This window comes from Saimiri boliviensis, chromosome 14 (assembly GCF_048565385.1).
Source record: "Saimiri boliviensis isolate mSaiBol1 chromosome 14, mSaiBol1.pri, whole genome shotgun sequence".
Classification (NCBI taxonomy): Eukaryota; Metazoa; Chordata; class Mammalia; order Primates; family Cebidae; genus Saimiri; species Saimiri boliviensis.
The window spans coordinates 20,702,912-20,714,155 of NC_133462.1; the positions used below are offsets into that span (position 1 = coordinate 20,702,912).

The window sequence follows — 11,244 nt, forward strand, 5'->3', positions numbered from 1 at the left end:
ACTGCAATTTCCACCTCCCGGGTTCAAGCAATTCCCCTGCTTCAGCCTCCCAAGTAGCTGGGACTGCAAGCACGCACCACCACACCCGGCTAATATTTGTATTTCAGTAGAGACACGATTTCACTACGTTGGCCAGGCTAGTCTCGAACTCCTGACCTCACGTAATCCACCCACCTCGGCCTTCCAAAGTGCTAGGATTACAGGCGTGAGCCACTGTGTCTGGCCCCAGAGAGGATTTGCTTACTATTTTATCCCCAGTGCTAAGAAGCGTTCCCACAACATGGTAAGAATTAAGGAAATACGTGATGAATGTTCACATGTGACACTTTCATGCTCTTGTTCCATCCCTGGGAATGTAGTCTCACCCCTGGGAAAGGAAGGGAGGCAGATTGTGGAGACCACTCTGAATAGACAAATTAAGTGCGGTTGGTGGGGGCACAGTGGCTCATGCCTGTAATCCCAGCACTTTGGGAGGCTGAGGCGGGAGGATCACAAGGTCAGGAGTTCGAGACCAGTCTGGCCAACATGGCAAAACCCCATCTCTACTAAAAGTATAAAAATTAGCTGGGTATGGTGGTGGGCGCCTGTAATCCCAGCTACTCGGGAGGCTGAGGCCAGACAATCGCTTGAATCCGGGAGGCGGAGATTGTGGTGAGCCGAGATCATGCCACTGCACTCCAGCCTGGGCAACAAGAGCAAAACTCTGTCTCAAAAAAAAATGTGGTGTTGTCAGCTTGTCACAAAACAAAAGGGGATGGTGACCTCACACACCCATGGGGTGGCCTGCAGTTCATCCTGCTGCCCAGGGCTGAGGCCAGAGTTCGTGGGTGACCTCACAATGTCCAGGGTGGCACCAGCCTGATGCCACAGCCCCAGTCCACCATGCCACCCATGCTGTGGCTGCTGCTCCAGGTTGCTGCCCCGGCGCTGGGGTTCTACTTTTCCATCAGCTGCCCCAGCGGTAACCAGTGCCAACAGGCCCTCCTCTCTGGCAATGATATTCTCCTGTACTGCAACTCCTCGGGGGCACGCTGGTACTATTTATTCACACGAGGCGAGAAGGGCACGTTCACCAGCCTCACCAATATTTCCAATATGGAAATAATGCCTGAGGGCAGCCTTCTCATTAAAGATCCATTGCCCTCCCAGACGGGCCTCTACCACTGCTGGAACAAGAATGACCGCCAAGTGGTGCAGTATGAGATTGACTTCCAGGATGTCACCACCCTGCATGTAACACACAAGGGCCTGGGTCAGAGGCCCCTGCAGAACGAGACCCTGCATCTGGGCGGCAAAGAGCTAATTTTTACCCGGTGGGAGCCCTGGCAGGACTGCAACCACTGCAAGGAGCCTGGCGAACGTAAGCGCCTGGGGTACTGCTATATTGAGGAGCGTCTGGAGGAAGCCATGCCCTGCGGGCTCTATCTGGGAGATGTGCAGGTGTGGTCCAGCCGCTTGCGGCCTGAGCTGCAGGTGGAAGCCTGCCACGTCCAGTGCACCAACAACACACAGTTAAAGATGAATTACGTCATTTTTGACAACTTCAGGCTTGATGAGGAGACAGAATTTGTGTGGCTCAACTGTCCCTTAGGATCCATCTACAGGTGATGGAATTCCTGCCTCTGGCCCCTAGCCAGGTTCTTCCGGTCGGGGGTCCTTCGTGGTAATATGTGCAGAGGGGTGAGGGGGTGTTCTATGCATCAAGGTCTACCTCCCATAACTCACTCGTCTTCTTGCTTCCTGCCAGGAGCCGGGGAAAATCCCTTCTTCCCCTACTCTTCCCCAGTCCACCTGCCCCTTAATAAGAAATGCAGGCCAGGCATGGTGGCTCATGCCTGTAATCCCAGCAGTTTGGGAGGCCGAGGCAGGCAGATCACCTGAGGTCAGGAGTTCGAGACCAGCCTGGCCAACATGGTGAAACCCTGTCTCTACTAAAAATACAAAAATTAGCCAGGCATGGTGGCAGGCGCCCGTAATCCCAGCTACTCAGGAGGCTGAGGCAGGAGAATCACTTGAACCTGGGAGGCAGAGGTTCCAGTAAGCTGAGATCACACCACTGCACTCCAGCCTAGGCGACAGAGCAAGACTCTGTCTCAAAAAAAAAAAAAAAAAAAATTCCAAAGTGCAGGAAAGTGGGTGTGAACCCTCTTGCCATCTATACGGGGGCACCTACTCCATACCATTTGAACACAAGGAGCTCCGGAGTGTGAGCCGCAGGGACCTTGAGATAGGAATGGAGGGAGGTCGCTGTAGAATCTAAGGAGGCCCATGGGGTGGCATTTCTCATATTTCTCGTGTGGTTTCTGTATGGGGGCTCTGGACTCAGCCAGACTTGGGTTTCAATCTCAACTCTGCCAGTTTCCAGCTGCGTGACTTTGGCCTCAGTTTCCTCATCTGTAGAATCGGGTTGTCTTAGATTCCTAGAGCTTCCGTAACAAAGCACCACAAACTGCGTGGCTTAAAACAACAGAAATTTGCCGGGCGTGGTGGCTCATGCCTGTAATCCCAGCACTTTGGGAGGCTAAGGCAGGCAGATTGCTTAAAGTCAGGAGTTCGAGACTAGCCTGGCCAACGTGGTGAAACCCCCATCTCTACTAAAAATACAAAAATTATCTGGGCGTGGTGTTGGGCACCTGCAATATCAGTAACTCAAGAGGCTGAGTTGAACAATCGCTTGAACCCAGGAGGGGGAGTTTGCAGTGAGGGGTGGTTGCACCACTGCACTCCAGCCCAGGTGACGGCATGAGACTCCCACTAAAAAAAAAAAAAAAAAAAAAAAAAAGAGAGAGAGAAAATCTCAAAAGTTCATTGTCTCATTCTTCTGGAGGCTGGGAGTCTGAAACCAAGGTGTCAGTAGAACCACGCTCCTTCTGAGTCCCTCTGAGTGAGCTGGGCAGAATCCTCCCTCCCCTTTTTCTGGCTTCTGGATGCAGTCAGAGATCCCCAGCCTTCTCTGGCTTGTGGCTGCTTCTCTCCAATGCCCATCATCACTTGGCATTCTTCCTGGTGTCTAGGTCCCTGTGTCTTTTCTCCTTTTCTTTCTCTTATTTATTTGTTTATTTATTTTGAGATAGAGTCTCACTCCATCTCTCAGGCTGCAGTGCCATGATGTGATCTCAGCTCACTACAACCTCCGCCTCCCGGGTTCAAACAATTCTCCTGTCTTAGCCTCCCAAGTACCTGGGATTACAAGCATATGCCACCATGCCCGGCTAATTTTTGTATTTTTAGTAGAGATGGGGTTTCACCATGTTGATCAGGCTGGTCTCGAACTCCTGACCTCAAATGATCTGCCCGCCTTGGCCTCCCAAAATGTTGGAATTGCAGGTGTGCAGCACCATGCCTGGCCTTCTCCTTTTCATAAAAGGACACCAGTCAGACTGGACTGAGGGCCCACCTACTCCAATATGATCTGATCTTAGCTGATTATATCTGCAACTACCCAATTTCCAAATAGCATTACATTCTGAGGTTCTGGTAAGGACATGCGTTTTTGGGGGCCACTATCCAACTCAGTGCAGAGGTCTTGCTAGCCCCTGGCCACACGGGGTCATTGGGATGTGTCAGGGTACTAAAGACTAGAGTGCCTGCCCCAGCAGCCAATAAAAAGTTCCACACTGTACCTACCTGGGAGCACATGCTTTTATGATATTGTCTGTGGAGTATCCTCTCTGTTCTTCTGCCACAATGGGTGTGTCGGTGCCTGATTAATTTCTCCACTAAACACGTGTTCACTGCTCATTTATATGCCAAGCTTCATTCTAAGGACCTGGGAGACAGTGAAGAACACAACCAACAGAGATCCCTGCCCTTGTGGCACATAAATACATAGTTTATTTTTATTGTTATTACTAGAGACAGGGTCTTTCTCTGTCACCCTGGCTGGAGTGCAGTGGTACAATCACAGCTCACTGCAGCCTCAGTTCCCTGGGCTCAGGTGATTCTCCCATCTCAGCCTCCACAGTAGCTGGGACTACAGGCATGCACCACCACACTTGGCTAAGTTTTTCAGTTTTGTAGAGATGAGGTCTCACTCTATTGCCCAGGCTGGGCTCAAACTCCTAGGCTCAAGCCATCCTCCTGCCTTTGCCTCTGAAAATGCTGAGATTACAGGTGTGAGCCACTAAGCCTGGTCTAGAGTCATTTTTAGATGAGAAAATGGAAGCTCAAAGAGCTGGAGGCATTTGCCCAGGTTACCCAGCCAGTAACGGGTGGGGCCCATAAGGGATGGAACCCTGGGAGCCCCGGGGAGCCCCAGCTGCACCGTCCCCACCCCGTGGTTGACAGCTGCACAGTGCTCGGTGGGCTGGTGGGCTGCAGGGAGGGCGGTGCTTTATTTTCTGTTCCCCAGGGAGAAGGGTGCCGCTGTCTCCACCTCCCTTCAGACGTCGGTTCCTCCTTTCTCCCTGGGCCCTGCACCTCACCTTGTCCTCCTTGCAGGCCCGTCAACTGGCATGCCAACGACACCCCCCTGACGTGGGAGAGCCAGCTCTCCGGCCGGGACTTCACCACCTTCCTCGACCCCTCCACCGGTGGCCGGCAGCTGCAGGTCTTCCAGCCGGCCATCTACAGGTGCTTCGTGCAGCAGGAGTTCGTGGCCCAGTTCAGCCCCGCCGCCAATCCGGAGGCGCTGGAGGCTCAATGGAGAGAGAACGAGGCCCAGTGGCAAGAGGCAAGGAAGGCCCCACGGGGCAGGGCAGACTCCGTGCTTAAGGGGCTAAAGCTGGTGCTGCTCGTGGGCATCGTCCTGGCCCTACTGGGGGCGCTGCTCAAGTTCATGCACCCTTCCCCAGGCAGGAAAAGCAAACAGGTGCTGATGGTGAAATAAAGTGAGCCCCCACCCAAGCCGGTGCACAGCAGACCCGGCCTATGGTTCCCTTCTAGCCAGAGTCGCCCTTTCTGTTGGCCCTGCCGCCGGCCCACCCACACCTTGCTCTGAGATCTATGAACCAGGTCAGACCTGCAGCCGCAGCCCAGGGTGACCAGGCTCTTCCCTGGATCGGGTCCTGATCTGTTAACTCATTAGTAATTCCCATTCCACAGGTGAGAAAACTGAGACTGGGGATTCCAGTTGAAACCAGGTTGCCTGGCCCAACCCCCATGTTCTTCAGAGGGAGGGAGAGATGGAACAAGGCCATCCTCCTCACTCACCCCATTCTCCCGACAGCAAGGTGGGGGATGTGAGCAGGGCACCCCAGCCCCCAAGATCTGCACCAGGCCCTGCCATCTTCCCTGCCCATCCCTTGCCCACCCATCCTCCCCACTGTGCCCAGGCCTTCAGGCCCAGCCACCACTCCCCGAGTCAGAGGCACTGCCAGATACGCGCCACTTTTCCCGGCTCTGGCAGTGAAGTGAGGCCCCTCAGACACTTGGAAGGGGAGACTGGCCCTTCTGCCGGTACAAGGCGCCAGGCCTGGCTCAGCTGACCAGCAGGAATCACCAGGCCTGGCTGTTCCCAGAAATCATACGCAGTTCAGCAGAGTGCAAGAGTGAAAACTAATGCATGCCATTAAAATTCATTGCCATAACAGTGCAGTGAAACCATGACTGGACAGATATGATACTCCCAGAACAGAACCTCTGCCCCCAGAACAGGGCAGGGCTCACCCCTCGTGTACCACACACTTGCAAAAACACTTAGGGCTCCATATGGTACCCAGATGCTCAGAGATTCCTGCAGAATGAGGGAGCATTTGCTAAAGAGGCCTCCCTGGGAACCAGAGGTAGACAATAATAATGATAATCATAGCAAATATTTGGTGTGGTCAAAACTCAAACCCTTCATAAGGGCTATGTCCCCACAGTCACCCATGAGGCTGGTGCTACTGTTAACCTTGTTTTGCAGCTGAGAACATCAAGACTCAGAAGCGGCTGGGCGAGGTGGTTCATGCCTATAAGCCCAGCACTTTGGGAGGCCAAGGTGGGGGTTCACAAGGTCAGAAGTTCAAGACCAGCCTGGCCGCTTTGATGAAACCCTGTCTCTACTAAAAATACAAAAATGAGCCAAGCATCATGGTGTGCACCTGTAGTCCCAGCTACTTGGGAGGCTGAGGCAGGAGAATCGCTTAAACCTGGGAGGTGGAGGTTGCGGTGAGCCAAGATCATGCCACTGCACTCCAGCTTGGGCTACAGAGCAAAACTCTGTCTCAAAAAAAAAAAAAGACTCAAGCTTTAAGCAACTTGCCTTAGGTCACACAGTGAGCATGGGAAGGGGCAGTGGTCAGAAGGTGAAAGGAGACCTGTAGTGCCCACCCCAGCTCCCAGGGAGCCCCACCTCAATGCCCACACTCATAGAAGCCCCTATTGTATGGTAGCTGGAGTTGGAACAGGGAGAGCCAAGCACGGTCCTGTGCCCAGGGTGTTTGTTCTATACAGCACTGAAGTCTCACAACCCACAGCAGAGGCTGTCAGAGCAGCCCCTAAGGTGACCCCAGTGACTTCCTACTTCCTGGTGTCCATGCCTTGTATGATCCCCTCCCTTCCAGTGGGGACCAGACCTGTGACCTGGCATCTAACCAACAGCACACAGTAAAGGTGTTGAGCTGCGACTCGCTAGCTTGGCTTATGTTATCTAAGACTCTGTCTTAGCAGACCAGAGGGAGGGAGGCTTGCTGGCTTGATGAAGTAAGCAGCCACACTAAGGAAGCCCGCCACATAGTAGGGAGCTGTGGGCAGCCTCCAGGAGATGGAAGTGTCCTCTAGGACCTGAGGCAGGCTCACAGTTGACAGCCAGCAAAAGGCCAGGGCCCTCAGTCACACAACCAGAGGAAAATGAACTCTGCCAATAATCCAGATGAATTCAGGCAGATTCATCCCCAGCCGAGCCTCCAGATGAAAGTGCAGCCACTCCATGTCAGATGGCAGCCTTCTGAGACCTCAGAGTAGGGCTCAGCTAAGGTGTGCCTGGACTCCTGATCCACAGAAACTGTGAGATCACAGACACATGTTGTTTTAAGTCACTTAATTTCTGGCAATCTGTTTTGCAGCCGCAGACAACAAATACATGCACCCATATCCCTGGAAGGTCGTGGAAGTCTCCTGCAGCTTTAGCAGTCATAGACATGGTTCCAGTGGGTGCCAGGGGCTTCCTAAGTCATACCAGAAGGCTGCTGGGCTACTCATGGAGCAGGCTGGAAGCTGGGCAGTTGATGTCCCAGGAGCAGTCCTTAACCTCGAGGGACAGGAATGGGAGCACCCAGCTTCCTCACCCCTCTAAGGCACACTCTACACATCCTCTTGGAGGTCCTCATGGGTAACATTCACAGGTGCTGGGGATTAGAGTGACATCTTTGGGAAGCAATATTCAGCCCACCCCAAGCAGTTGCTGGCACAGGCCTCATATATCAGGGCTCTGGGGGTGGGTGTCAGCTTGGTGGATGGAGCTGATTAGGACAGGAAGGCAACTGTGGTGGGAGAGGACATCAAGGAGGTCACCAGGGCCAGACTGTATGGGACCCTGTAGGCCAGGGTAACTGCTGTGGGCTTTGAGATGAAATGGGAGCCATGGGAGGGTTTTGAGCAGTGGAGAGACATGACCTGATGTCCACTTAAAATGGTGATTCTCCTGAGGTCAGGAGTTCGAGACCAGCCTGGCCAACATGGTGAAACCTCATCTCTACTCAAAATACAAACATTAGCTAGGCGTTGTGGCAGGCACCTGTGACTCCAGCTACTTGGGAGGCTGAGGCAGGAGAATCGCTCAAACCAGGGAAGCAGAGGTTGCAGTGAGCCAAGATTATGCTACTGTACTCCAGCCTGGCCGATAAAGACAGACTTCATCTCAAAAAAAAAAAAAAAAAGAAGGCCAGGTGTGGTGGCTCACACCTGTAATCCCAGCACTTTGTGGGGCCAAGCCAGGTGAATCACGAGGTCAAGAGTTCAAGACCAGCCTGGCCAACATGGTGAAACCTTGTCTCTAGAAAAATACAAAAAATTAGCTGGGCGTGGTGGCAGGCAACTGTAATTCCAGCTACTTGGGAGGCTGAGGCAGGAGAATCGCTTGAACCCAGAAAGCAGAGGGAGATCATGTCACTGCACTCCAGCCTGAGTGACAGAGCAAGACTCTGTCTTGAAAAAAAAAAAAAAAAAAAAAAGTGATTCTGACAAGGTGGGCTTCCTTACAGGTAAGCGTGGGTTGCCCCTGCCCTGGTTGGGGCAGGGAGTAGCAGCCGCTTTGCATGTGGCCAGCTGTACAATGAGATATTTTCCTCACCAAGCAGGAGGCATGGTCAGGCCCAGCCTTGCCACCCTCGCCTGCACCACAGAGTACAGCCTAAGACAAAACATGCCCCGGATTCCATTTTTAACCATCCCGTTCCTTTTCTTATTGGAATTTTTTAACTTCTTGGGGAGGGGGAAGGAAACTTGCTTATAAATGCAATTCCAGTACTTAGTCTTGCTGTAATGCTCTTCTACTCTGCCAGAGAAAGTAAAGGAGAAAATATTCCCTTTTTTTCTAAAGCTGCAGAAATGTAGACAAAGCTGCCAGTAGCCCATATGTCACCTTAGAGTGAGCTCACGAGCCATGTGTCCACCTCTCCCTCCTCTCCCCTCTTCCCACAGCCTGGCCCAGCCTTCCCAGAATTCACTTGTGACCTAATGCAAACTGGACCACAGGGGTGAGTCCAGGCACAGCCGGCAAAGAAGCCAGTGGCCCGGCCTGAGCCACCAGGTGGGGCTCACCGGGGCCCAGAATGGCTGGTGTGAGCCTATGCCAAGGAGGGTGTGAGGGATGGAAGGGAAGACCCCTCTTTCCCCGGGGCAGCTGGGGCTCCCTGCGGGTCCTGCCTCACACACCTGCACGTGACCATAACCTTGACACTCATCAGACCGCTGCAAAACAATCCTCATCCACTGCCCTGACAGGAAGCCTGGGCAAGATGCCAAGTCGTATTTACTGCGTTTATGAGAAACCAAGACGTGGCTATTTATAGCCCTTTGATTTGTCTGCCAAGTGAGAACCGGGTAAATGCAGTGACATCTTATGAGTGGAAAGTAGGCAATGCCGTCTGCCCCTTACCACAGACAACAGGCACACCTTGCTGCGTGAGCTCAACAGGTTCTCACACCAACCTGTGGGCACACTGCGGACCACAGTCCTCATCCTGCAGTGCAGAAACCGAGGCTTGGGAAGGGACAGTCACTTGCTTCATGGTCAGTGTGTGGCAGGGCTGAGGATGGAATCCAGGCGGACTCTTAACTCAGCCTGCAAGCTCTCTCAGCTGCACGGTCCACACCCCACTGTCAACTCCTTTAAAGATAAAACTCTTCTTAATTGTTTGTGGGACTCTTTGGAAACATTCTACCTGTTTCCTGCCTTCTTTTTTCAGCCCTATCTCTTATTTCTGGCCCACTTCCTTCCTCTTTGATATTAAAATACATTTTTTTTTTCTTTTGAGACGGAGTCTCACTCTGTTTCCCAGGCTGGAGTGCAGTGGTGCAATCTCAGCTCACTGCAACCTCCACCTCCCGGATTCAAGCAATTCTTCTGCCTCAGCCTCCCAACTAGCTGGAATTACAGGTGTGCGTTACTGCACCCAGCTACTTTTTGTACTTTTTGTAGAGACAGGGTTTTGCCATACTGGACAGGCTGATCACAAACTCCTGACCAAACGCCCACCTCGGCCTTCCAAAATGCTGAGATTACAGGTGTGAGCCCCCACGCCCAGCTGAAAATGCTTTCTTTCTTTTCTCTGGTTTCTTCGTTCCTTTCTCCCTTCCTTTCCTCTTTTTCCTTTATTTATCTCTTTTTATCAAGGCAATAAACACAGTATTAGCAATCGCTGATGGTTAAATGGTCTCACAAGTATCCCAAGTCTTCCTCACCCGGTCTCTGCTGATTCTCCAGTAAACACCACGATTCCGCCCATTTCACACACACGGTGGGAATCCCAGGGCGGCTCTTCCCAGCTGAGTCCCCCATGCATAAGGCATATGGTTAGTCCCGTCGCTGACACCCATGGCGTTGTGGCCACTGCAGCTGAAATTCTCGATGCACCAGAAATGCATCGAGAAAGTACCCACTGTTGAGGAAATCTGATGTTCGATTTGTCCTTACTCTGCGGTGATCTTTTGTGGCGGGAGGTTCCTGGAGGAGTCCCCACTGCCTTTCCTGGGATCATCTCTCTGCGCCTAAGTTTCCCCTTTGGTAAAATGGGGTTAGCACTGGTAGCCACATCATTCTTGTTGGGAGGATTCAACTGTAATGTGCAGTGCTTAGAACAGTGCGTGGCACAGAGCATGTGCGTCACGAATGTTTCCTGTTGTTGGTGGCGTCTAGCGAAGCCCTCCACCTGGGTGTGCCCACGGGGACCGTTCCGGACCACAAGCTTCCAAGCTGAAGGCTGCCCTGCAGGCAGGATGTCCAGCCCCTACCGGTAGCCTCCAAACCTTGATCAACCGCTCTGATTTTATTGCCTCTATTCTAAGATTCACAGCTTTTGGCCTCACATCCTGACTGCCCCTCACCCCAGCCTGGTTGAGCATGCTGGTGTTGCCACAGTGCCCAGCCACCGATCTCTCCTCCGACGCCTCTTCCTTCCTCCAGAGGCAAGCAGCAGTCACATTTCTGCTGTCATGCGTCTCTCACAATTTCCACTTTTTTTTTTTTTCCAGAGGCAGGGTCTCATTCTGTTGCCCAGGCTGGAGTGCAGTGGTGCAGTCATAGCTCACTGAAGCCTTGAACTCCTGGGCTCAAACAATCCTCCCACCTCAGCCTCTTGAGTAGGTGGGACTACAGACATATACCACTATGCTCTGCTAATTTTTAATTTTTTTTTTTTTTGAGACAGAGTTTCACTCTTGTCGCCCAGGCTAGAGTGCAGTGGTACGATCTTGGTTCACTGCAGCCTTTGCCTCCTGTGGTTCAAGTGTTTCTCCTGCCTCAGCCTCCCGAGTAGCTGGGATTACAGGCACCCGCCACCATACCCGGCTCATTTTTGTATTTTTAGTAGAGACAATACAAAATTGTAGTAGAGAAAATACGAAAACTAAAACTTCTGTATTTTTAGTTTCACTACGTTGGCCAGGCTGGTCTCGACCTCCTGACCTCAGATGATCCACCTACCCCAGCCTCTCAAAGTGCTGGGATTACAGGCATGAGCCACCGAGCCTGCCTAATTTTTAAACGTTTTGTAGGGATGAGGTCTCACTATGTTGCCCAGGCTGGTCTCAAACTCCTAGCCTCAAGTGATCCTGCCACGTCGACCTTCTACATGGTGGGATTACAGGTGTGAGTGAGCCACC

General features: G+C 52.4%; 1 protein-coding gene across 1 annotated transcript; it reads left to right on the top strand.

The window, feature by feature from the left end:
• Nucleotides 1-24: 24 nt before the first annotated feature.
• On the top strand, nt 25-5,800 carry LOC101043904 (protein FAM187B). The gene is made up of 2 exons (XM_003937352.4): nt 25-1,604; nt 4,441-5,800. The coding sequence occupies exons 1-2, from the start codon at nt 862-864 to the stop codon at nt 4,826-4,828; spliced, it is 1,131 nt and encodes a 376-aa protein (XP_003937401.1). The 5' UTR covers nt 25-861; the 3' UTR covers nt 4,829-5,800.
• Nucleotides 5,801-11,244: the final 5,444 nt, after the last annotated feature.

Excerpts from the sequence above, each read along its gene's own strand:
- LOC101043904 (XM_003937352.4), top strand. The coding sequence starts at position 862 with ATGCCACAGCCCCAGTCCACCATGCCACCCATGCTGTGGCTGCTGCTC. Across the intron at positions 1,605-4,440 it reads CCCTTAGGATCCATCTACAG|GCCCGTCAACTGGCATGCCA; the intron begins GTGATGGAATTC and ends TCCTCCTTGCAG.